At 43.3% G+C, this 27,373-nt stretch overlaps 1 protein-coding gene across 1 annotated transcript in view; it reads right to left on the bottom strand.

The window, feature by feature from the left end:
• LOC142578042 (uncharacterized) overlaps nt 1-27,373 on the bottom strand; it is a 172,915-nt gene that overhangs the window by 117,219 nt on the left and 28,323 nt on the right. Inside the window, exons 3-4 of the mRNA XM_075687461.1 lie at nt 9,618-10,244; nt 2,377-2,599 (exon numbers count right to left, since the gene is read on the bottom strand). Of these exons, the coding sequence (XP_075543576.1) occupies nt 2,377-2,599; nt 9,618-10,244 (850 nt within the window). The remainder of the gene's footprint in view (nt 1-2,376; nt 2,600-9,617; nt 10,245-27,373) is intronic.

Genomic DNA, 27,373 nt, shown 5'->3' with positions numbered 1-27,373 from the left:
ATGACTGTAATTTATCAGAAAATGAATACCCAGACAATGTTGCCTTACTTCGGACCGACTTAAATGCCGTACATTCCTGGTGTCAAACGTTGAACATAGAATTGAACATTTCGAAATGCAAATCAATGCGCGCATCCCGCACCTTATTAGCATGACCACACTATCATCTCGATAATACGCCTCTTGAGTGTGTTTCATCTTACAAATATCTCGGTGTTAACATTTGTAGTAACCTATCATGGAACCATCATGTGAGGCACGTCGTCAACAAAGCTAACCGATCACTTGGGTACTTTCGAAGAAACTTCTATATGGCACCTCCGTCACTTAAAAAGCTTCTCTACACAACTTACATTCGTCCGCCACTTGAATACGCATCATCTATCTGGGATAACAATGGTACTACGCTGAAACTTGAAAGAGCCCAGAATTGTTCTGTTCGCTTCATCTTATCCAATTATGACCGCACAGCCAGTGTTACCATGATGAAGTCACTACTTAACCTTCCAGAACTTACATTTCGGCGTAAAATGGCCTGGCTCGCTCTTTTTCACAAAATTTACTATCACAACAATCATCTGCGCAATCAGTTCATTAAATCGCCTCCTTTCATTTCATCTAGAATCGACCACCTTCAAAAAGTTGATGTTCCTCGTTGTAGAACTGTAACCTATTCACATGCATTTTTACCTAGAACCACCTCCGAATGGAATCAGCTGCCACGAGCAGCTACAGCTATCAGGGATACAACGCGCTTCAAGGATTTCTTGAATAACACGCTTAATAATGCTTAATTATTTGTATTGAATTTGTTCTTCTGTTTTTTGCTTATTGTTGTTTTAGCTTTAGATGATCAAATTACTCTGCTTTATCTTGGATGCGACTGTTCCGGTTAATTTTTGTATTAAGCTGGTGATTGTTCATGCTTCTTATTGTGATTGTATCAACTGCTTTTCCAATTTTCGTCTGTAATATGCCCCTCCCCTCTGTAAAGTGCAAACCATGAGGGTAAAATAAACAAATAAATATAAATATGTGTCCTCTCAAATGGTTCTTTCTTTCGAACTGCAGATTTATGTTTTCACTATTTTGCCAAACTGGTAAATTTGAGACACACATTGTACAACTCGACGTTGACAATCTTGCTTTCATTATGGAGTACGTATTCTGCTTTCGAACGCGCGTTCCTTGCGCAGACGCCCTGTTTTTGTTGTGGAGAGCTGGTACAATGCCTCTTTTTAATATCTTTAGCTGCTTTGCTGCGCCGATGTCTATTGTCAGCTGTTACCAATTGTAATTTGAAACTGCTGTGTTAAACACAGATTTATGAAAGTAACGCGCATTTTCCCACAGCAGGTGCACGTTAAAGGTGCACCTGCTGTGATGCCATGAATTTAAGGAATGAAAGCGATGTCACTGCACGAACATTGCTTGACCGATGAACCAGCCTGCCCGGTATATCTCTTACCCGTGTAAAATTATTCTATGTAACCGACCAGCATAAACCGGCCTCTTCACATCTGGTCGTCCAGTAAAGAAATGTAGCCGATTTTGGATTAGTACAGCCGAATTTCCTCACGCAATGAGTTTTAAGAGGAAATTTTAGCAGGCGGCCAACTCTAATTTCCCTATCCAAGTACATGAACAGTGCAGATGTGTATTTATGCGACAATCGCTCGTCCGATTTCAATAGACATTACTCAACTTGAAAGAGACAGAAACCTGCTGGTTACGCGCAAAGAAGCGGAATTTTAATTTTGTGCCTGGAAATTCTCTTTTTTGAAAACCTTGCCAAGCATAGGTAAGTAAACAAAAAGTTATAGCAATATGTTCGCACATGCGTAACTTCTCAAAAAGAAGAATGTCGTAGTTCTCATATGGGCACCTTTTACAGCATCTAAAGCTAACATATTCCATATGCGAATTTTTGGCCTAAGCGCAATTATTTCATTTTTTAGGAAAGGTACCTCCTTCTAAAAAATTTGCGTTATATTTCACACTTTTACGTAACAGTTCAATTTCATCCGTATTACATGCATTTTACATGCAGTTTATAAAATAGTGACACATTTTTTTTAATGCTTCATTAGACTGTTATGAACATCAAATTTGAACATATTTTTTTACATGTCGGAATTCTTAACAACACTTTAGAAAAAAAAGTGAGGGCCTAATAAATATCTGATTCAGACAGTCCGCACGTTTGAGCTACTTTTAAACAATGCAATGTAAAAAATTATCGGTGCGAGGTTTCCCGTGTAAAATTATTTCTGCTTGCCTATTTATCTAAATGGAACCTCAGGAGTTTAAGATCTATCTAAAGATAACAGGCTGCAACTCTTCTATAGTAATTGCCATCGATGTAAAAGCACTTACTCCTGCTCGATACCGATTCCAAATTCTGAGTACTTGGCCTGCATAGACGTATCTAGGAAGTACTGGAAGTCTTCCTTGTAGGGCGGTGCCAATGTGTAACCGCCCCTGTACACAGAGTCGAACGTGATTATGGTGCAGAGTCCGTCGGGAGGAAACGTGTAATTCGACCTCTTGAAACCAGCCCGTAGTGTGCACAGCAGCGATCCTTTCGGCAGCGGTGCCTCTGCAAAGGAAATACGTAATTGCGGAAATGCGTTCAGTACAAAAATTCACGGCACATTTCATACCCCACACTCTTACGTACGCGCACCACGCGCTGAAACTGGTTTCTACGCTTTAATATGCTTGACGGTAGCGGTGCCAAGCAGCTGAGGCTTATCGAAGACTAAGCAGTACAGTACCTGTCGGTTTTGGCTTTGAGCGTCGGCACGCGCCCAACTCCACGTGACCAATGCAGGCCAGTAAAAAACGCCCCTTCCGCAGCCTCCTTCCGGCGAGCCTGTCAACCAAGGCCGCGGCCGCTACACCGCTTAGGCTTGGTGCGGACTGGCCTATTCCCTTGCCAGCTAGGCTAGGATCTCCCCGTCGTTTGCGATCCGAGTGCAGATTGCTGACACATAGTGGCACCATTGCTTTATTTCTCCTTCCAGACTCCAGTATCTAAATGTGCCAAAGACACCTTCACTTCTGTCTGACAACGCGCCGCGATGGCGGATATGGCGCAGCGCTGCTAAGCACGAGGTCGCGGGATCATGTCCCGGTAGCGGCGGACGGATTTAGACGGGGGCGGAATGCAAAAACGCCCGTGTCCTGTTCAGCGGGGGCACGGTAAAAAAATAAAAATGAAAGTATGGGGTCTTACGTATCAAAACCATTTTCTGATTATGAGGCACGCCGTAGCGGGGGACCTCGGAAATTTCGACCACCTGGGGTTCTTTAACGTGCACCTACTAAGTACACGGGTGTTTTCGCATTTCCCCCATCAAAGTGCGGCCGCCGTGGCCGGGATTCGATCCCACGACCTCGTGCTCAGCAGCATAACACCATAGCCACTGAGCAACCATGGCGGGTGGGCACGGTAAAGGACACCTTGGTGGTCAACATTCGTGAAATCGTGGTTTGAGCACGCAAAGCCCAAGAATTCTACTTTTGCGTGGGAGCACCTTTACCTTACAAGGAGATCAAGAGTTTGTTATAATGAACAAAGTGCAGATAATATTATGCAGCGACATTGAAATATGTACCGCACAATTTCATGAAAAAAAGAGACAGTCTGAAGACACCTAGCTCGCGCACGTGAGAACGCGGCTCTATGCCGGGGTGCTCATTATCTTGGCACGCTTGATGCACGAGGCGCATGTAAGAGCTGCTGTTAAGCTCTCATGTAAAACCCTGCCTACAGGGTCCTCGAGGTATATTCAGTAATAGGCGCTTAAGGGCAAGCTGGCTCGTGCAGGAGAGCGCAGCTGGGATCTGGGATGGTTTAGGGTCATTCCGCATACGTCGGAGACAGAAAAGTATAGGAATCGAAGTTGAATCAATGAAAAATGATATATTCAAGAATGTGGATATATGACACACTTGCTTTTCAATGTCTTTTTTTTTTCAGAAGCCCCTTTTCTTAAGCCAATGTCATGAGAAGATGAAAATGCAGAGCCGTGCAATAGCAAGTGCAAAAACACTGAGCTATGCATGCGCAGGCAAAGGTTGTTTGTGGAACCCTTATTTCTGTGCAAATGCGAATGCTGCCAGATATACAAGCTGTTTCAGCTAACACATTCAAACATCTTTAAAAGTTGCCTGTGGCAGATATAACAATTATAGTTCATGAGCTGGTATTTATTAGGCAGTATTTATTAGGCATTGTCAGTATCCATATATCCATAGTCTCTTCCACCCCATCTGAAAAACCTGTGAAGCGTTCCTTCAAGGGCTACTCACGCGCAAATGATGCAGCCATAATAGAACATATGCAAACATGTCTCGCCGACTTTAACGACAGTGATATGACAGCACTCTGGCACCGTTTTCAGAACATGTGTAAGTTCTGTATTGATAAATTTGTGCCTGATAAATACAAATTAGTCCGCAAACGAACACCGTGGATGACACGTGATATTATCCATATGACCCGCAAGATAAAAAGGTTAAAGAAAACACGATTACAACCTGATCGAGTTAGAGAAATGAAAGAAAACCTTGCGCGTGCAGTATGCACCTCGAAGGAACACTATTTCAATTTAGTACTACTAAACTTTATTGTTGAACAGCCCGAAAAGTTCTGGAATTACTTGAGCGAAAATAAGAAGCCAGGAGCACAAATCTGCATCGATGGTTCAATCATTACCGATCACAGGGAAATTGCGAGTCACTTCAGTTATTATTTTCATAGTGTATTTTCTAACTCTGGCATTAGTTCATCTAGAGACAAAACATTTCACCCATCCGAAGCTAATTTTATTTCATACGCTGGCTTAGTTTCGATGCTAGTTAACTTAAAAACTATATCTTCTTCCGGTCCTGACAACCTTCCGAACATCTTTTTGAAACGTTATGCTGAAACGATTGGAAGGTTCCTTCTTATTATATTTCATGCTTCGTTGCTTGCTGAAAAACTACCGGATGACTGGAGGGTAGCCAGAGTTGTACCCGTATTCAAGAAAGGCGAGTGTTAATTGTGAGAAAATTACCGGCCAATATCATTGGCATCCTCATGTTGCAAACTAATTGAACATATTGTTGCCAATCAGATTAACGAATTTCTAGATAAACATTCAATACTGTCTAATTTTCAACACGGATTTAGAAAAGGCTATTCAACAGTTACACAGCTTGTCACCGTAATTCATTCACTCGCCTCATGCCTCGATAAAAATGGTCAAATTGACGCCGTATTTCTTGATTTTAGCAAAGCCTTTGATACAGTTCCACATGGCAAATTAATACTAAAACTTAGACATCTTGAGCTCCCTGAAATATTAATCGCATGGATAACAAACTACCTAACAAATCGCCGCCAGTTCGTGGAAAGTAATAAGCAACAGTCTGTTTGTCTTCCGGTCAACTCGGGAGTTCCTCAAGGAAGTGTCCTAGGGCCACTGCTCTTTTTACTCTATATAAATGATATTACTACTTCAATCCATCCCAGCGTGCAAATTAGGTTGTTTGCTGATGACTGTGTGCTTTTTAGGGAAATAACTTCAACAAATGATCAAACTGATTTAAATGCTTCTCTAGCTGGCATTACTGATTGGTGCAAAACATGGGGAATGCGGCTTAACGCTGAAAAGACGGTCTTTCTTCGCTTCACTCGTCAGAAAGCTCCACTAACCTTTAGTTACACGTTAGGTTCGTTACCCTTGCAGGAAGTAACAAAATAGCAGTATTTGGGTGTCACAATTACTCACAACTTATCATGGAATTTACACATTGATAATATCTGTTCTTCAGCCTTGCATAAATTATATTTTTTGCGACATAAGCTTAGAAATTCCCCACCTAACGTAAAAATGCTTGCTTATTATTCATTAATTAAACCCAAACTTGAATATGCATGTGTTGTATGGGACCCATTTACTAAACAAAATATTAAATGTCTCGAAAGGGTACAGAAAAAAGCCGTACGATTCATATATTCTAAATTCTCTCGCTATGATTCCCCCTCACAAATAATGCGTGATAATGGCATCGAAGTCCTTGAGCAGCGAAGGCAACACTTAAGAATTCAATTTCTTACCATGCTTATTAATGGAGACTTATCAATTAATCCTGCATCGTATCTGCTCAGTACAACGTCTAGGCTTACTCGACACCAACATCCGAATTCACTAACACCTTATTTTGCAGGGACGGATGCATTCAAGTATTCTTTTTTTCCCCGAACTATAACAGACTGGAATAACTCGTTGTTGCCTGTTTCAATTGATTGACTCATTGTATTACTGTTGTGTCTTACCACCTTACTTGATTGAATAATGCATTGTAATATTGTGTGTTTAACCACCCTGCTTGGACCTGTTATAGGTCTGCAGTATGAAATAAATAAAATAAAAATAAATACTCGATGCAGCGAACACTACTTCCACAAAAAATTCACATACAAAATCGTCTAATTATTCAAAATTAACTAATTAAGTATTTAACTAATTACACTATGGCCCTTATTGCAGTTTACAAATTCTATCCGTGGAGTTCACAAGGCCGATCCACTTGGAATGAAATTTCAAGTTGACACCAGTTTCGAGATATAAATTCCCGAACTTTGCGGACAAATGCATTGGCGTTCCAGTCAATTTGTTAAAACGTCGTCTCATGCACTGAAGCACACAAGTAACTGGAACGCCACTGCATTTCTCCGCAATGTTCGGAACTTATATCTCGAAACTGGTGTCGTCCTGAGCACTCGCTCCAAGTGGATCCGCCTTGCGAAGTCCACTGCTAGAATTTGTAAATTGCAATATCGGTCATAAGATAATTAGTTAGGAAGTTAATTAGGGAATTTTGGTTAATTAGTGAATTTTGCATTTCAGTTTTTGTGCAAATAGTGTCCGCGGCTTCGAGTAGACAGGCTTATAAGGTATAATTGAGCTATCTGCCACAGGCAACCCTTCAAATATGGTCAAAGTGTTCGCTGAAACATCCTGTATACAAACTGAATACCTGTTGCGCAAGTACAGACTTGCCTGACATTCATATACCAGGTACGCAAGGTATTTGAGGAGATGGATTTGAATCGCCATAGACTACAATATTCTGGTTTCATCTGTCTAGGTGCTGAAGATCCTCAACGCCAATCCGTCTGTGACCTATCTAGCACATTTATTCCAGACTACCAACTTTGATTCCCACACTAGAGATGAAGCACATTTCCGTAGTCGCCTTGCAAGGAGACCCCAGTCAGTAGGAGAGATCACCATGCTTTTGAATGTCGCAAAATTGTTTATGTTATGGGTGAGACAAGAGTTTGTGGTCAATTATCATTGTGACAAAGGCAACTCAAGCGCTGCCAGTGGTAATACGCGATTCAGACGGTGGTTGGGTTTCTCCAGCACCTGGAGGTCATGATGTGTGAGAACCCTCAAAAGCCGATTATAGTCACTGCTGATCACTGCAATGCGTGCGCAGGCATGCATTCCGGGCATTGTGGGTACCCGCAGAATGCCTGCTTGCAAACTTCAGCGACCACGCAACCCTAAATATGGCATTCTGGTTCCGAATACCTTAACCTGCGCTGCATAGTGGGCGTTACTGATAGAATGACTAACAGCCACTCAACGTTAAAAACTTGTAGACGCCTGCTACCGTGGAAGCACTTCCTAACATGAACACGCAATATTTCATCCGAGTACATGGATATTATCGCAGCCGAATTCAAACTATGCGCTGCGAGCTGCAGCGCCCCCCGCGGCCTCCGCAAGTTGTTCACCAACGCGGCGAACGGCACAGCGGTGCTTCCTGCCGACCGCGTCCCGACGAGCGTGCTTTGATGGCGTTTTTGCCACTCACACTTTTCGTGCGGGAGGACAGTGAAAATAAATTTTGCGTTGGCCGACATTTTCAGCTCTTTTGCTATATTCACTAGCCGTGCAGGCTCCCTAGTACATGCTTGAAATTGCCGATAACTTTGCTAAATTCAAACCTTGTCACAAATTTACTCCGCTAAATCGCGAAACAGAATACGCGGTCTATATTACACCTAACAGCGGGAAATAAAAAGAGTTCGTTACATCGCGAATTTCGATAAATTAAGGTTACTTATATCGTAGATTCACTGCAGTATCGATTATGTAATATTTTGCGAATACATGGCAAATAATGTGTCTCAGAAAATTTTACCAACCTGGTTTTCAGAAAATGAAAAGTTTCTGCCACACTTTGCACTTAATAGTTTACTAAGAGCGCAAAGTTATATGTAGGACCAACTAAGAAGATTGTTTCTTGTCAAAGTGAAGGCTTTGAGGATAATGCGCGGTCATAAATTTCGTATTTATTAGGGCAATCTTTTTGGTTTTTCTATACAGTAGCGAATTGCCAAGTGTTTTGCTTGCGATTACGGCTGAGCGACAAGAAAACAACAACAAAAGCTGTTTTCTATAGCTTAAATTGTGCGAGATGGTACCACTATACTTTACAAAGTAGGCACAAATGAAAGGTTCTCCTATTTGTATTCGAGCACGGAACGCTGCTATTTCATCTACAGATAGTGTCAAATAATACCCAGTGCGGAATGCACAGGTATATACATTTTATTGCGAGATATTGTACTTAGCCAATAAGTGTAGCGGATCGAGCAACGCATCGTTCTATAGTACGCCATACCCACTTTGCATACCATAAAATATATCCAATTTCGCCTACAATTTTGTGTTTTATGTAAAAGCATTTTAAAAGCTTTCGCATCTTAATATAGCGAATCTTCGATTCCATAACTTAGTCGAATAATGGCAGTATTCAAGGACTAAATTCAATCGGACAATACTCAATTTATTTTTCGAAAATATCAAATGATCCCACACTAATAGTATACACATATGTGCACAATGCCTAACCAAGGGAGCGTTGGTGAGCGCCACCCATGACCATCGTGGTGTATGTGCAATATCCTTTTGACCATGACGCCACTGAGCCTACGAACATTTTAGGGGCACGCAGCCGGCTGATTAGCATTTGTGTGCGAAGTTATAGGACCAGTGTTCACCCTTGCTATGCAATGAATGAGAAGGGGTAAAGAGGGCCGAACTTCATGTTGGTCAGAACCATCTAAAGCAATGGGCAATGCTGTCATCGAAAACATTGGATAACTTGTTTATTGTTCCTAACGAAAATGTAAAAAAAATTGCAAGGTAAAGAACAAAAGTCGAGGAAAAAATACTTGTCGATGGTAGGTGCCGCAGCCTCTGCATTACGCGGAATAGCCACGCGATGTTCCTCCTAGCACTTTGCACAACAACGACGTAAAAACACACGCATTGTTAGACAATGCCACTATGCAGCGCTGAATGTACGCAGCACCAATTCACACAGCGCTCATCCTTGGAGCACCAACGCTTGCGTGACTTGGAGGGTGCGGGTGCGACGTATGTGTGTCAGTACAAGTAGTTTAGTACCCTTCGGCCTTAATGTTTTAGCATCTCTGCGAACAATTCAATTTTGTGAACGTTCCCCACTGTAGTGCTCTTCGAAATGCGCTGCAATGCTAAAGAAGGATTTCTGCCTAGGATAATTTTGGCAAATAAACTTACGAGTTGTCGGGGCTGGTCTCGTTGTTTGGCCGGCAATGGGTGGTTTGGGGAGTACAGTAGTTGTCGATGGCGCCCTCATCGGTGTCGGTGGTTTCCTAGCTGGGGTGGGTGGCATCACAACCGCTGGTGTCGGTGGTGCCGCAGCTGATGGCTTCGGTGTTGTCGCAAGCACTGGCTTCGGTGTTGTCGCAAGCACTGGCTTCGGTGTTGTCGCAACCGCTGGTGTCGGTGGTGCCGCAGCTGCAGTCTTCGGTGTTGTTGCAACCACTGGTGTCCGTGGTGCCGCAGCTGCTGGCTTCGGTGTTGTCGCAGCCACTGGTGTCGGGGGTGCCGCAGCTGCTGGCTTCGGTGTTGTCGCAGCCACTGGTGTCGGTGGTGCCGCAGCTGCTGGCTTCGGTGTTGTTGCAACCACTGATGTCCGTCGTGCCGCAGCTGCTGGCTTCGGCGTTGTCGCAAGCACTGGCTTCGGTGTTGTCGCAAGCACTGGCTTCGGTGGTGCCGCAACCGCTGGTGTCCGTGGTGTCGCAACCACTGGCTTCGGTGCTGCCGCAACAGCTGTTTGAGGCACAAGTGTGCTGCCCAAAGGCACCACTCCAGGCGGCGTCATCCCAGAAGTTTGTGTGGAGTCTGAAATAGTTGTGTAATTCGATGTTAGTGCGGGCATGATTGCGCATATGAAATCGCGCGATAGCATTGCAGTGGACAATGCACGTTACAACGTTTCGTTATCACACTACTTACGTTGCCAAAACATGTGTTGACGTAATCTAAGGCCTACTTACAAGCACATATTCAAATACGAGTTTATTTCTCTTCGTGGTACACTTCTATCATCACAACGAGCGGACGCTGAAAAAAAATGCTCTTTGCCACTAGGACGAATGCATTGTACACAGAAAAATAGAGAACGCCAACATTAACAAATTTTTAATACAACGGTTTAAAAGTCCCTGAAACCGACTTACTTTCATAGGTCAAAACACAAGTGACGTCAATACAATATAAAGCACGGGTGTAACGAGACACTTCTACTGATACATACTAGAATCAGTAGGCTAATAATACAAGTATTTCTATAAATATATAAAGAAACAGCTACAACACTGATCAGCTAGAGCAAGTCGAATAATTAAATACTAAACATTTTCAAACATGTAAAGGTGGATAATCAGTACGCCCCTTCGGATTAGTTCCGCAAAAGTTTTTTTTTTTTGCATTGAGAATATTAAGGTACCTAGGCAAACAATGTGTATGATGGGTACTGTTGGGGACATGTAGTGCGACAAAAGAAGGTTAGAACCATTGAATAGCATGTCGGATTTGGCAAGCAGTTATGCAAGTTTTGTTTGAACAAGGACAAGAGTTTGCCATTTATATCGAGATCTGCGGTTTTGTACACGCTCAACAACTTGTAGGGATACAACCTGAGTGAAACTGAGGATATAAGAAGCAGTGAAGTACGGGGTAGTGTACTGTATAGCCTGCGCACACACGGACCTCTTAAGAGTAAGGGCTAAAATGTTCGCAGTTCCGCCCGGAAGGCGAACCACCGATTACAGTAGCAAATTAGTAGATAGCTGTAGGAAGTAATGATACTAGTTTTGTCAGCCGTATAAACTTGTGAACATTCGCTTACTAACTACACTAACAACGATAGAATGTGTAAGCGTGACTCAGTGAGGACACAGAAAGAAACACACTTTCTTTCTTCTTTCTGCGTCCTTGTTCAGTCACGCTTACACATTCTATCATGGACTGAAACCAACTATCCCGCGAGCGCGTTTAACTAAAATAACGAGCACGGCGTCACGCACTCACAGGTAACCTTAAGCGCAACTCCCTCGATGAGCGCGGGAAGTTGCTGTAAAAATTCTGGAGTGGATCACGGCAGCAGCAATCTAATTGACCTTCGCGCATCTCTCGCTTCAGAGTGAACGAAACGTCGAAAGCAAAGCGCATACGAAGCTGCCGGTACTACGTGCACTCTGCAAACGCCGCAGATTGCTTTGGAGATGAGGCCCACGCGGGCGCGCTCTTTGGCCATGTCGTAGATTGCTTTCAAGACACACGGGGACCGGCTATCCGTCCCTACGGCGTCCGCCAAATACGTCCACTGCAGCGTCCGCCACTCGCGTGACCAACGCCGTAGTAGACCCCGCCGTTCTCTCCGCTCTGTACGGAGCGGCGGGCGACCAGGACATCGAAGCACCCTAGCAACCGCCGTAAAAGAACGCCCCACCTCCCTCGCGCGACTACACATCCGGGCACGCATCCGGGCAAACATTGAGCCGTGTTCCTCGCCCGCGGACGCGAGATTGAACCGCGTTCGCAGGCTCAACCTCACACGCTTTCAGTCATAGGGTACCTCACGGCGAAACCGACGCCTACAGCGATGACGACGGCAAAAATTGATCTGCAGTGTCCATGTAATTGCTATTGTAATAAAAAATCCCCAAAACTTGATATTTCACCATGAATATGCTGAATGTCGCTTCTGCAATGTGACGGGATAATTACGGGTGAAACAATTGTTCGTGGTGTGCGAGAAGACCCAAATATGCCACGCAGCTTGTATGTGAAACAGCAAAACAAGCAGCCTGATTTATCAGTACACCTAATAGGATAAACAATAATTTCGCAAGGTGGACGAAAATTTTATGAAAAATTAATTTTTCGTCCATGCCCCCTCCCCCCGCCTACGGTAGCATGATGGTATAAAATAAATCCCAGTTAAAAAACACAACAGTAAATATCAGTCTGTCGTATATTGGGACGTTCTGTTGTCTTTTGTTTGTAGTCTGATGTTCATGAGCAATATTTAATTAAAAAATCAATAGAGAGCTATTTAGGACTACGTAATCTTGTTAGTGTAAAAAAACTAAAAATGGAAAGTAATATAATCGTAAACCTCAGCCGGGGATTCCAAGTTTCGACCTAACGCTTCTGACCCAATATTTTACCACTCCACCACGCTGAACATCGGTAAACTTGTACACTTTGACCATGTCTATAGGAAGCATCTCTGTCCGCGTTGGTGTTTACATTTGCATGTTGAGAGCCAAGGTGGGCTTTCACTCCGCCACATCGACTGGTGCCTCTATAAAAGAGCAAAAGTGTTGTTAACATCGAGAAATACTCCGTAAAGTTCTTAACATCGATTTTCCGTTACAATATTCATACCAGTTAAGGAATTCAGGAAATAACAACAATGACCGGGGGCGCTATAAGGGTTGTTAGAGCAAATTCTGACAGCTATCTCTCGCTATTTGTACCTTTAAGCGCGCATATAACTTTTGGGTTCAGTGCAGCATAGCTACAAAAACATTCTTGGATAACTGCTCATTTCGACAGCCTACTGGTTTTTCACAGTAGCGCCTATGCCAGAACAGCTAGCGCCTGTAGGTAGCGTAGGTAGCTCGAGTGTTTCATCTGTACCCACGTGAGACAGATTATCACACAACTCTGTAGAACAACCCAAAACATATTTTCCGCCTACGTTTACGCTTACGTAAACGTAGGCGGAAACGTAGCTTACAAAAACGTAGCTTACGTAAATTTTTGGGAAATTAACTATTGTGTGAGCAGAACAGTACGTGCAAGTGCAGAAGCCTGTGTATCAGATCTTACAAAATAAATCAAAATGGAGACGGAGCCGTTGCCATAGATGCGTACATTTCAATCAGCGGCCGATTTTGAAGAAGCCTGTAGGGATATGCTCGTGCCTCGTCGTCGCCGCACAATTACGACAATTGTCTACTTTGATTTTATTTCCAGTGTCGGTGCTATCAACATTGCCCGATTCAGGGAACGCACTATTGAGAGCCGCATAGCAAAGAAGTACAATGTACACCCCTATGTAAGAGGTCTGAACTTGTTGCGATAGAAAGTGGCACATTTCTAACTCCGCGACAGAGTGTCTGTCGTGGCTATACAAACTTCCCGTTGAAATGTCAGAATCGCCGTCACAATAGAAAGCTGTTGTTGCGACCTCAGAGCAATGAATGCTACAGAACATTTCTATTGCGACTTTCTAACTTTTAGTCACCGAGACAGAATGTTCGTCTTTCTCCGTCGCCGACCTATGGCGATGGAGGAAGAGCATGGCGTATGGCAGCGAAAGAAATTTGCGATTACTTTGTCTCCTGCTGTCTTTTTTAAAATTTTCTTTGCAACCGCATTTCTGCCGCGTTTTTTTTTTCAGTAGTGTTTTTGTTTCAATTGCTATTCACGTTCCGGATGGTGATCGTGGTTATCATTGGAAATGGTGTCTGTATTGTGACCAAGCCGGACTGACTTCGAATAAGACAAAAGATGGAAGGGCCGATTTGGCACTTTGTGCAGCTTCAAGACAGAGTACTACTGAGAAGTTTGTGATTTAAACGCGCAACAGCAGGGCAGAAATTGTGGGAGCGGAGTTATTTTTGCATCGAAGCACATTATGCCGATGCGTTCTCTTGTGAAGTTGCCTCCGCGCTGTCGGTAGAACGTACCCGATGAGTGCAAGTATGACTGCTTCTATTTAAACCACTCGCACTGAAGGCAATAGCGTATCGGAAGCATACTATTCAAGGCAGCACAAGTCTGTGCGCCCCCTTTTTTTTGCAAATTGCAGCTTGACAACTAAACAGAAATGCACAAGATACCGCATGCGCCTGTTTCCAATCATCCCATAATAAATATTTTCTTAGAGGAGAAGCAATTATTATACACGTGCGGCAGAATGCACATGGTAGAGCTCTTATAGATCATACAGCTAATGAAAACAAGCGTTTCTGTTTCCTGTAACTAGCTTTAGAAGCCGAGGGTGCTATTCGGTTTGTTGAATTTGTAGCATCTAGTCAATGAGTAAGCACTAATGCAGGCGTTTCTTGTGCTATCCTCAATTTACGTATACGCTACGCAAAGTCTCAATCTTCTGAAAATTCAGTGGTCAGCAGTTGATTACCACTTTTATAGTTTTTTTTTGTCTTGCGTATTTTGAATTCGCTGTGTGACAGCCTCTGGAAGCACGTTTTGTTAACTTTGTTTTCAAGTTCAAGCAACCGTCGCATTCTTTAGTTGCGCTGTACTTCTTGGTTCCGATTGCTTGAAAACCTTAAACACGAGCGTCATCTACATAAAATTTTTGTCATTCTTTTGCATGATGTCAGCCTTGTAAAGAGTGGCTGATGAAAAAAATTTTCTCCTGTGCTGCAAAATAGCGTTTGTGGCAGATCTGAATGTATCGTTAATTAGTGTCCCTGACTTTTGGAGTTGAACCATCTCGCTTCCCTGAAAAAGAAAACCTAGCATCTGTATGATAACTTAACTGATCTGGCTGGTAATTAGTCTGTGTCTGTTTTCATATACGTTTAATTATATCACGTTGACTTCTCGCCACATTGAAAAAAAATGGCGAAATGAACGCCATGTTTTCCAGAACCACAAACATGAAACCGCTCTGTAATTGCGAAAAAAAAAGCGTTCAGCTTTTATTCTTCTTCGACAGATATATCAAATTCTTGTTTTGGAGAGCATGGTCATCAATATGATATGTGAAGTCATCTGTTGCCCATAATGTGTAACTGTAGAGAACCTGAGCTTTTTTAAGGCCCACAATTTGCAATGCAGTCATTTGGTAGAATTTCTAGTCAGAACTTTAAGTTTCCGTAGTATCCTGAAGTTACTTTAGCATGAACAAGTGTATGTAAATTATGAAGCTCATACTTTTCTTAGTTGCTCTCAGTTTTTTGGAATAATTATAGTAATGCACTTTTTACTGTATTTCTCAGCATCACCCATGTGGCAGTTTGCATCATCGTTTGACCTTTAGTGGGATACGAGTAGACAAGGTGCTACACTGCATTTTCTTGCTTGGTCCTATGCTGAACATCTGCAAGCCCCATAGAAGCGAACAGCCATCTGCATTAAACGAAATAAACTCATTGTTCCAACCTTCATAAGTCATCTAAGCTGAAGCTACAACCAGAGAAGAAATAGAATATTTCCTGCAAACATTTACTGCTGCATAACGTCGGGAGCTTACACCCGAGCCGGTACGGTCTAGAACACGCATGGTTTTATATGCTGCATAGAAAAACTTCGTCACTAGCACTACTGCCTGTGTTTGTAGGATCCGAGTGCACGGCGTTTCGGTAATCTTATCAGAACAGAAAAACCCTAGAATAACGGTAATTTATTGTTTTACAGATTGGACCCTCACATTTAGCAGAATCTATTAAGGGCATGTACAGTTTCAATAAATATGGATGAAAAAGGGAAATTTGGACAAGAAATAAAATGGTGTCAGTTACAAGGTCAAGGCAAATACGTGCAATCAAAATTCATTTGTTCGTGATGTTTGAGCTGTTAGGGTGTCGGAAAACAGGTAAAGGTATCAGCCAGATTAGTGCAACAAGCTCTGCAGTGAATCAGGACATATAGGCTGAAGCTCTTCGCTCGTACAACAATGCAAGCGCATCACATACAGCACACTTGAAGAAACAGTTGTGTGCGCTTTTGTTGGCAGCCTGGTTCCTGCAAAGGAGAAGAGGCTGGTGAAAACATACAGTTATCTTATGGCAGATCAAATTTAGCTTAAGTACTTTGCCATTCCAAACCAAAGGTCCCAAACATTGCACTCGAACATTTCCGATTCCATTCAAAAAATCGTGGTGAATCATTTTACTACTTTATTTGTTCTCGTGAACTACTTTTGCAAGAAAAACATTTTTGGTGCCTCTTACAGCGATACGAATGTTGCGGTGGTGGGTGAAACCTACACTGCGAAAAAAAAGCCACAAATATACAAAACTACACAGAGGACCTTGCAACTCCGCTCGCCGCAATAACAGGAATTGCGCCTACTTAATCCCGCGTATTGGTGGCCGCTACTTTTTCCCACAGTGTGATTGTGGTGGAACAATACCGTGATTTTGCGCAGTCTACCAACTTTTAGAAAATTCCAGAAGTTTTGTGTGCACAGCTTAAGAGACTGACTGGATGGTTGGCAGTAAAGTCCTTGAAAAAAGTAGTGAACAAAATGGGCGAGTAGTTTCAAACTGAATGAGGCGCAAACACAAAAAAGAAAATGAAACGGCTCGCGTACAGGCATATATAGATTGGCGATGCGCTGCAATTAAAATACATGGTTCAATACATTTGGAAGGACGTACAGAATAGCTTTCATACTATTTTTCATTCTGTTCAATGGGAGTACTTCTTGTTTTAGGTGAGAAAAATAATTGTCGAGCGTCCACCTTGCCCAATTAGCGGCGGCCCGCAAGTCCGCTTCACTGTGCCGCGCGCTTCTCCGGGGAAAAGGAAAAATACAGCGGCCTCGCACCTAAGATTGTATGCTGATTTGCGTTCTCAGCTGATGGCTTTTTTGATAATACTAATCCTACACGCATTCTGCCGGTTAGCTTGGCGCCGCCGCCGAAGTAGGTGCCAGAAAAAAAAAGTAAGATAGTTGGCTTAGAAAGATATTGTCATAGCAAAAGTGTATATGAAACACGGAGTCATCTATAGTCAATGCTTTCAGACTGCTTCTAGGTCGCTTCTTGACCCGCGTGGTTCATGTTACGGAGGCGAATGTCTCTGGTTTCTTCAGCCCAGCTTCTGCACAGGTGAACTTTGATCTAGAGGTCGCATCGCTGACACAACCCGTGAGATGCACGGTTCGTCTTTCCGTCGCATCTCATTGTGGCACGTAACACAAACATTGCGAATGGTACGAGTACACCACTGTGTTGCCATATGTTACACGGAGCGCCTCTGCTCTTATACAGGCAGCAGCTTGGTCTGTACAACTAAATGTGGAAGTGTTCAGGCCTCCCAGGTAGTGTTGGGCGAAGCCGAAGTACATCTTCCATCCTGGCAAATCACCACGGAACGATGCACTGAAACTGCTAACTTCATTAAAATAAGCCCATACACAAAAGAAATATAGCTCACGCAGTAAAAAGGCAGTGGCCTGCGACCAGCGGAGCCACTAGGTGTTTTCTACGGAAGATTAAGCCACACCTGAGATGACGTAATGCTCAATGTTTGCAGCCTTGAAGCGCGTATTACGCCAGAGGGCGTCGTAGGATTCAGTTGCGATCGTGGATGCGGAGAACGGGAAGAGACAAAGATCTAGAAGGACGATGTCCCCAAACAATTACTCAGCTGACATCGGATGCAGCACGCATGGCGAGAAAGAATGTAGGGTATACCATTTCACTGCGCAAGTTTTAAAACAGTTATGCGGTAGCTTTTAACGCAGGCAAGAAGACGCTAACATTTATTATCCTAGTATGGCCGATATGATGCAAAAAAGACGTCGTACTGTGCGGCCAGTGCTTCTGCAGCTGAAAATTTTGCCTGTGAATTGGTAAGCATAAATAATTTTAAAGCAATTTTATTTTTGGGTTTATGAAAATACTTGTACTCTATAACTGATCTTTCGTCCTCACAGGTTAATCGACCACCTCTATGTTCAGCATTCGGTCAGTAGTATGCGCTGCAGGTTCAAAACAATGATCGTAATTGCCACTGAATTTTCCGAGAAGCTTTTAGACACGCTACAAGACCTCAAATTTCAACACTTCGTGAGGATAGAACAAGCACAGTGCTTAAGAGAGCTCAAAACGAGCCTACAGGGTGATGACTTGATTCATCGCACAAAATAATTGATTTCTCTTCAAAAAATGCTCCCAAGTTGTATCACTGAGTTAATACGCAAGCGACGTTTCATCCCTTCGTCGCACAGAATCGCTCCGTAGAATCTGGTGCCCATCGTGCTAAATTCCTCGTGATTGAGAACTGTATATATCATAATTCTTTAGTTTTCAGACGCTGCGTCATCACAGTACAAGAACAAAAAATGTTCAAGGTTTGCGCTATCATGAAAACCATTTTTATATATCTGCAGAACTGAAATTTTGTGCAACCTTTCATGGCAAGAGCGCTTGTAACCGGGTCGGCGGCACCGTGAATTATATGGCAGCCAAGGCCAGCCTTCAGAGGCCCTACAAGGGACATATACATGCACCTCATCGACTCAAGAACTGCTGTGTGTGCCAGAGAGAAAGATTGAAAAGAAAAAATGTTAAACTGCAAGCAAGGTTGGAGTCTGCGATCTCTCTCAAAGTTAGGGGTACCTTTTCACCATTTCGTGATATCATCACAGATGACTTAATTTTGGGCTCACCTCATACTCCGCCACACGGGCGCTGTAAGGGTCTCAAAGACCGTCGGTAAGGCAGTGAAGACTGGAACCTTTTGAAAGCGACAAAACCAGGCACGCGATATGAGTCCTAGGAGTCATGCTGCGCCTGTCTTACCTGCACCTATGTGGCGACGTGAGAGTAAAAAGCTGCTCCCAGGAAGGTCGTTCGTGGCTACCATGTTTCTAAGTTCCCGGCAATGTGAGACCGTAAAACCGCGCACGATACTATCAGCCGCATGGGTGCCGCGTCCTTCAGTTGCCCCGGAGAAGTGTCCACTGCTGTGAAGCGCACTTACGGACCGGCGCTTATATGTACGGCCCAAAGTGGACGCTCTAAATAAATATAATTTCCTCGCTTAAAACAAGAATACTCCGACTAGACCATCAGCAATGCATTTTTTAGTACACGCTTGAAAATTAATTTGACCATTCATTATTACTTAAACCGCTCCATTATTATTTACGCGCCTGAACATCAGGCATTTTCAGTTTTTTCAATGTTTGGACCTCTTCCATAGTGGAACTACTTTCGCATCGACTTCAGTACTTCCTTAAGACACTCTACGCCAATGTTTAATCGGCACCGTGTTTAATCGCTGCCTGTTCTTCATGCAGGGATGTTACTATTCTGATGCCGAGGGTATCCGATCTGATGATCGCTTTCTGCTGCTGCTGCCTTGCACACAGTGTTGTATCCTGCTGGCCGCATGCATTGTATTGCGCAAGTTGTCTCCTCTTGAGCTGAGATGTGGAAATCAACCCTGGCCCGGGCCCTCGGTCTAGGTCTAGGCGTGGATCCGGTTCCGCTCTCAATGAGAATGATGATGCTCGCCCTTCCTTTGACCTCCATGACAACAACGGCCCTTCGGTAACCGAAATGCTTTCTAAATTATTGGAGGGGCAGATTCAGTTGGCACGAGATGTTGCGGAAATTAAAGACATTTCAACAGTCAGCTGCGCGTCGCTCTGATGTTTTAGAGTCATGTGTTCATGCACTAGAATCCACTCCTATATCCAAAGACTCTAGTTTACTGTGTGATTTACGTGCTGAAATAAATGCCTTGACTACTGAGGTAACTAAGGCTTGGTCTAAGGTCTAAGGCTTAGGTAACTAAGGTAACTAAGGCTTGGTCTTAAAAAATGGCAGTCTTGAAAGTAATTCTCGTAGATGCAATCTGATAATACACGGTATTATTGAAGTCCAGGGTGAAAACGCTACCACCCTGATGTCTGCAGTTTCATCTGTATTTACTGAGCACTTGAAGACTAGCTGCCCTCATATTGAACGCTGCCACAGGCTCGGAAGAGCACGCACTGGTTACATTTGTCCCGTCATCCTAAAGCTTTCTAACTTCAACGACAGAACCGAGGTTCTTAGTAACATCTCAAAACTCAAGGGCTCAAATTTTGTCATTAAAGAAGATTTCTCTTCTAGGGTTCGGTTAATTCGGAAAAAGTCTGGGACGCATCAGCCTCTTTTCGGGACAGCGGTTCTGTTGTGAAGTTGAGATATGATCATGCTTTCATTGACAAGGTTCGTTATAACTTGGATGACCGTTCAAACTCATTAGTAATCGCACCCGCTCAATGTGTGTCTTCTGAGCCTGGCCATTTGACTTCCGTTCCATCCACTTCCTGAATTCATCCTGGCCGCTTTGAGAACCTTTTTGCCTGACTACAAACGCCCGTAGTATTGTTAAAAAGTTTCCCGATTTTTTGTCCCTTATATCTGTTCATTTCCCCCCTGTTATCGGTACCACAGAGACAGACTTCACTCCACCGGGTTTTATTGCCGTGCGCTTAGACAGGAATTGTGGTACTGGTGGTGGCGTGGCACTACTTATCCGGTCGGATCTACGATTCTTAGTCTTGCCTTCTTCTCCAGAAACAGAATGCGTGTGGTGTAAAATTTACCTACATAATCGGTGTATTGTGATTAGTGTTATATAGCGTCCCCCCGGCTCTACTCTTGAGGTCCTTCATACTGTTGCAAATTCCATGAGAGAGATTAACATCGCTTCGTCAAGCGTTATCTGTATGGGTGACTTCAACGCCCCTGGCTTCCACTTGCCATCACTGTCTGCAGTCGGTCGCGACACAGCTATTTGTAAAGAAGTAATAAACATTTCTTTGTCCGTTGCTCCCACCCGGGTTGTTCCTAGTGCAACCAGGTTAAATTCCCTCCTTGACTTAGGTTTTCTAAGCGCTAACCTAGCCGAACGTGACTTTTCTTGCGAGGTAATTGATGGTATTTCAGATCATAAAGGCGTTTTAGTGTCACTCTCTTGTCCAATTTCTAAATCCCCCTACACGTTTACTAGTTTCCCTGATTTCACTCGTGCGGACGACAACTCCATTACTGACGTCTTATCTGATAATTTCGAAGTGTTTAGTGCACTCCCAATAACCAGGATGTCAACTGCCTTGCTAATTACTTTGAGCGTCTTTTCAAATCATGTATCGAACGTTTTGTGCCCATTAAAACTAAGAAAATAAATTCTAACATTCCATGGCTGACTCGTGATATCTTTCATTTGCCCCGTCGCGTTCGAAGGTTAAGGCGTTTCAGAGGAGGCAGTGATCCCATGGCGTTGGATAGATTTGTTAAGGCAAAGAAAGAACTGAATCTTAAGTTGCAAAAGGGCAAGGATTTATTTTTTTCGCGTTCGCCTGCACAATTTGTTAAGAACTAACCCACGAAAATTTTGGTCTTCTATTTTACCTCGCGATGCTTCATCCACTTCGTTCAGAATAGATAATGACGTCAACAACGACCCGGCGGTGATATCCGATGCTCTCAACAAGTATTTCCAGTCCGTGTTTGTTTCCGATAACAACTTTATCCCGACACTTACCAATATAGTTTCTTCTGAAGTAATCAGTGACGTTGAGATAAACTGCGAAGGCACCCTCAACCTTATATTAAACCTGGATGTTAAGATATGCACCGGTCCGGACGGGATACACAACGCGTTCCTTGTTCGTTATTTGTTGTGGCCATCGAAATATATGTCAGTCATATTCAGAAAGTCCTTATGATCCGCTACTGTACCTTCTTCATGGAAGTTAGCCAAAGTGCTCCCTATCTGTAAATGTGGAGAAAAGCAGTGTTTGTCAAACTACAGGCCAATTTCACTGACGTCACAGTCATGCAAAATGCTGGAACACGTCATTCATGAGCACATAACGCTCTTTCTGGAATGAAACAATTTACTGTCTAACATACAACATGGGTTTAGGCGCGGTTTCAGCACGTTCACGCAGCTAGCTGAGTTCACGCATGACATTTCATTTAACCTTCATGTAGGCAACCAGGTTGATGCCATTTTTATAGATTTCTGGAAGGTATTTGACACTGTTTTACATTCTAAACTTAGTGCTAAACTTAATGCTTTACTGAATAATCTTCTTTTAGGTAATTGGATTTCAAGATTTCTCTCGTTTCGCTCCCAGTTCGTCTCTTACAGTTCGACTGACTCTACTACTGTTGATGTGACATCAGGTGCGCCCCAAGGCTTGGTCCTTGGGCCGCTTCTTTTTTTATTATATATAAACGATTTGCCACTTCACTGCTCTTCTAACATCCATCTTTATGCAGATGACTGCATACTATATGAAGTGATTAACTATTCTAACGATAATTATCGCCTTCAAGAGTTGTTTTGTACATTTTTCGATTGGTGTAACACTTGGCAAATGAACATTACCTTCAATAAAACCGTTCTGATGTCTTTCTGCAACAAACCTTCCCCCTCTATTTTGAATTACTCGTTCAGTGGCCGTGCTGTAATTAAGGTTTCTGAGTATAAGTATCTCGGTGTCATATTACGCATAGCATGTCATGGTCTAAACACGTTGATTACATGCGCAGTAAAGCACTAAAAAAAATCGGTTACTTGAGGCGAACGCTAAGCCGATCTCCTAAAGACACAAATTTACTAATGTATAAATCTTTAATCCGCCCTGTTCTTGATTATGCATCTGTAGTTTGGAGCCCGCATAAGCAGTTAGAGATTAATAAGCTAGAATCAATACAGAAAAAAGCTGTGCGATTCATATGTCATCGTTACGATCGCGACTTTTCACCCTCTTCAACACTTTCTTCCTTGAACCTAAACACGCCCTCTTCTCGTCGCCATGTCGAAATATTAAAATTCTCGCATTGCATTGTCAATTCTTTGGTTAGGCTCTCAAATGATAATTACATTACCTTCGCGCCAGGATCATCAACGAGAAGAGATCATGACCTAAACTTGATACCCAACTACGCACGTACTAACGTGCATATTCAGCTTCTTTCCCCGCTCAGTTGAAGACTGGAACTCAATACCTGGGTCCATACGCTCATGCTCTTCCCGAATTTTCGCGACCGCCATCCTAGATGCATAATCGGGCTCACGCATTCCCGGCAGCATTTGTATAACTTTTTGTGTATTTTTCTTTCATCAGTGCTCTTTTGTAAAAGTGTTCACTTGTGTTTACCGCTGTATACTCCAATGCATTTTCTGTACCTTTTCTTAACCCACTCCTGCTATAGCGCAAATTTTGCTGCAGTATGTATGAATAAAAAATAAATAAAATACTTGTGTAGTGTCTCTAAGGTTTGTAAAACTTCCAGCAGGTCAGAATCAACCTGCCATCACCATATTTCTTCACCACAAAGCACATCATGAAATAAGGGGCCGTATAACGCAAATCTATTCCAATATGTTTGTATTCCAATCTCCTAACGTCAAATTTGCGTAACCGCCGACGCAAGCATCGTACGATCACCCGCAGGGTTGTCTGAAAAGACCGATTAAATGCTCCCCTCGTTCAAAGGACGTCACTTTCGTTTGCTTGAAAAACGACTAATATTGCCTGCACTGAGCGGCTTGTCTTACCCAACTGGCTCACAAGAGGCTAAAAGCACGCTCAAGTGGAGAGGGATTCGATGGGGCCGAGCCACTGCACTGACCATCGATAACCGGATGAAAAGGGTGGTGACGGCGTCTGCGAGTGGTCCGCTTTCTGTCACTTAGCTTGCGGTGACTCGTCGACAATCGCGGCGGCATGCAACGTAAACTTAAGAATGACGCTAAAACGGATCCTCAGCAAAGATTTGGCAGAACGATGTCGTAAACGTGCCTAAAGTTCTCGAAAACGTTACACGCGTCCACGCAAAAAAGTTTTATTACATGCAAAAAAACCCATGCTCTCCGGCAGGGGCGAGTAGCTAGTGCCGGAGCGATCGGCGGCAGCAATCTTTTATTCCTTTCGGAATGGGGTAGCCTGCTGCTGTTCAGAAGGAAATTCAGTTCAGTTCAGCGTATTAATGCATCTTTAACGCGTACGGGTCACTTTAACGTGTTAAGTTTTTGCGGTTTTTGGACGTCATGTGAGAGGCACGTGAAGTGGGTGCAGCCCGAAAACGTTTGACCAATAGCTGAGGGCTAATGGCAAAACGGCGTCGAATCAGAAATAACTATTTTTGTTTCCTTCAGTCAAATTACGCATAATCAGTGTGTACACGTCATATCAGATAGGGAGCTATCGCGGTTTTCGTGACGTCGCGTGACAAACAGGTGAAGTGGGGGTGGTCCAAAAAAGTTTTTGACCAATCCCGGTGGACTGATTGCAGAATTGGAATAGAAAAGTTTCGCATAGTTTTACGTTATAGCGCCCAAGGTAGCGGTCGCTAATGGGAGAAAATTAGGAGGCGCGATTCACATTATAGCTGCTACAAGGTTAAAAAGAAAAAAAAAATCTCGCAATATACAATACTGTGCGGAAAGTACATTATTGTATGTCGCGAGATTTTTTTTTTTTGCAAAGTTAGGTCAAGCACATGGTCGCAACATTCAAATCGCTGTAAATGACCTAAAAGATTGTCTCTTGTGAAAATGGATTGTGAATGGCGCGACAAAATGATTCAGCAGCAATGTTTTTATAGGATCGGAAAGGGTCGTGCTCAACCTGACCCCACTCTATTCGTTTTTTAGTTTACTTTTTGTTGTAAATACATTCGTTAAGGTTTTCTTTTTCTTTTCTGGTGCGAGACGGTTCTCATATATATTTGCAAATAAAAATTTTCAACTTTTTCGGGTGCTTGTGTAGCCAGGCGGACATAAAGCGATTTGACACCACATAATGCAACCACTAATAGACGGAATATTTCTAATAAAGAAAAGTGAGACATATTTGCAACCATCGCGTAGGTTTGTTTGTATTAGGAGCTATGCAACTGCTATCTTTTTTATCACAATAAAAAATAACATGATGTCGAATGTTACACTCTGTTGTGCTGTTATTTCGCTTTACATATTGAAATAAATATCGCAAGCACGTCTATATGCATGAAGGTATCATCAGAAACGCCATTTCATGGTTGCTAAGTTCCTCATTGGGATCGGGTGTTTATAGGCGTGATAAGCTAACTAACGCGAGTGTTTTGGAGCAACCTTCAAGTAACGGTCGCTTATGACTTTGAATACCATCGACTGTCCACTTTCTACGGAAAAGTAGGCTGCACCTGTTGTTTCCCAAGAGCAACTAGCTGATGGAAAGCAAGAAAAATTACAAAAATTAGAGCGACGTACCTGCTCGTTCACAGAAAAGGTAGCCTTGCTGCAGCGCGCTTCGCCGTCCTTGGATTAGCGTAGGGAGTGACGATCTATCCGAATACATGCCGCTTAGCGGGGAGAATGGTGACGATTGCGCAGCCAGGTCTGCAAGGAGCAATCTGACGCAGAGACGATACACCCACTAATGGCAGGAATCTTGAGAGTTGTTTTCTTTTCGGTAGTCGAAGTCCGCCGCAGTCGCATTCTATCGCGCCTACTTGAACTGGTGCAGCTTTTGTACGATCTTCCGCGAGAATGATGTGGAGCACTGGCGCTCGCACCTATAATGGAAGCGCCAGGCCTTTTACCCACCTCTAGTGCTTTCGGCGATCGCACGCAGAATACCCGTATGTCAGTCATCAACTGACTTATGCGCGGAAAAACACGACAAATCACTGCACTGACTGGTGCTATTCTTTACAGTATGGCCGATCAGTTTCGGCGCCGCTGTATAATTACGCCGTTGCTGAAGGACACATGAGTATTTCACTTGGCCGTAAAACGACGTCCTTGAAGATGCGCAGCATCGTTGTGGAATGAAAAGCTGTAGAGGCAACATGTAAAAAGCAGGCAAGGCGAAGCACAGATCACATCGCACCTTTGCTTATCCTCTAACTTCACTCGAGGAGCGATTGGAGGTAGCGGTGCGGGGCTGCCTTGAGATTCTAGAGCAAAACACTCGGGCTTTCCTTCACTGAAGGGGTGTTTCGAGTAGAGGGCCGAGTCGAAGAGCGTTTGTGAATACTGGGCTAAATGCGCTGAACGAGCACGGTCTACGTTGTCCTTGTGTTCCCCTGACCCGGTCGTTGAGAAAATGACCTTTTTGCTTTTTCTTCTACGTACAGTTTCTTTAGAAAAGAACGAGTTGGATCGTACTTAATTTTCGCGTTATGGAATACGTCATGAAATCGCTTGATTTCCATACAGCGAAAAGGAATGTGCATTCGTATAGGTATTGCTTCTCTTTGAGTAACATTTAGTTGGCCCGACCATTTGAGGGATTGCCTCTTTTGCCTCTTTTTATGTAGGCTGATGCATAATTATAGTTTTTGTACTGCGACAACCACTACTTACCGCCTCATTCCAGTAACTACAATGAATATGCTTCCTCGGAGCTTAGGTCCTGAAGTTTTACGCAAGGAGTGCCACAGAATGGCTGCATTTGGTTGATTTTAGCATTGTATTTACCAACCCGCGTGCCCTGGGCTTACAAACGCCGAGGCAACAAACCGTTACTCCTCAATAGTTCAGCACATTCTAAGCTTATAATGAAAATGGTCAGACGCTTAACCTTTGTTAATGGTCTGCCTAAGTCATGCAGCTATATGAATGAAACTGGCTTCCACATACAGGCTTGTGACCTTATTGATGCGGGGTTGTCCAAGCGTTTCCTTTCGTCTATTGCACGCAACCTATTTAGGCAGCTAATGAAGCTGGCACTTGGAAAGATGGCAGCTATGATACTGATGTTCCAGCAAGAAAAAAAACTTATTCCCTGTTATTTTGCGCTCTTCTATGGTTCAAAGATTCTCAGAAAGACAGGCGTGGACGTCGTCATCTGTGGTTTGAGTCGCCTTAGTAAACTGCACATGCCAGTAAGTTACCAATGGAGGTACTATAACCCGAGGCAGCACTGAGTAACACTGTCAGATGTTTGTCAGCTGCTACGAATGTTTTAAATACTCCGTCTGACTGCGATCAAAGAAGCCTACGTCGGATAAACAGGCCACTATCTCAAAGCATGGACCACGGATTGCGAGTCCAACCTTGAGCGTGCTCTTTCCTGTTAGTTAGCTTTCCACTGTATGGGCCATTGCTGAGTTGGACAGTTTGCTCAAGAAATGGCAATGAGATGAGCGGTAAACTTACGCGCAAAATTTTGGAAGTTGAATGGTCTGCTATGGTCTCAGTAGAGACTGGGAGTATTGTAAATAAATAAATAAATAAATGAATAAATAAATAAA

Source organism: Dermacentor variabilis, chromosome 4 (genome assembly GCF_050947875.1).
Source record: "Dermacentor variabilis isolate Ectoservices chromosome 4, ASM5094787v1, whole genome shotgun sequence".
NCBI lineage: Eukaryota > Metazoa > Arthropoda > Arachnida > Ixodida > Ixodidae > Dermacentor > Dermacentor variabilis.
Note: the sequence above shows the minus strand (reverse complement) of the source record. Positions and strands in the feature narration are given on the sequence as shown.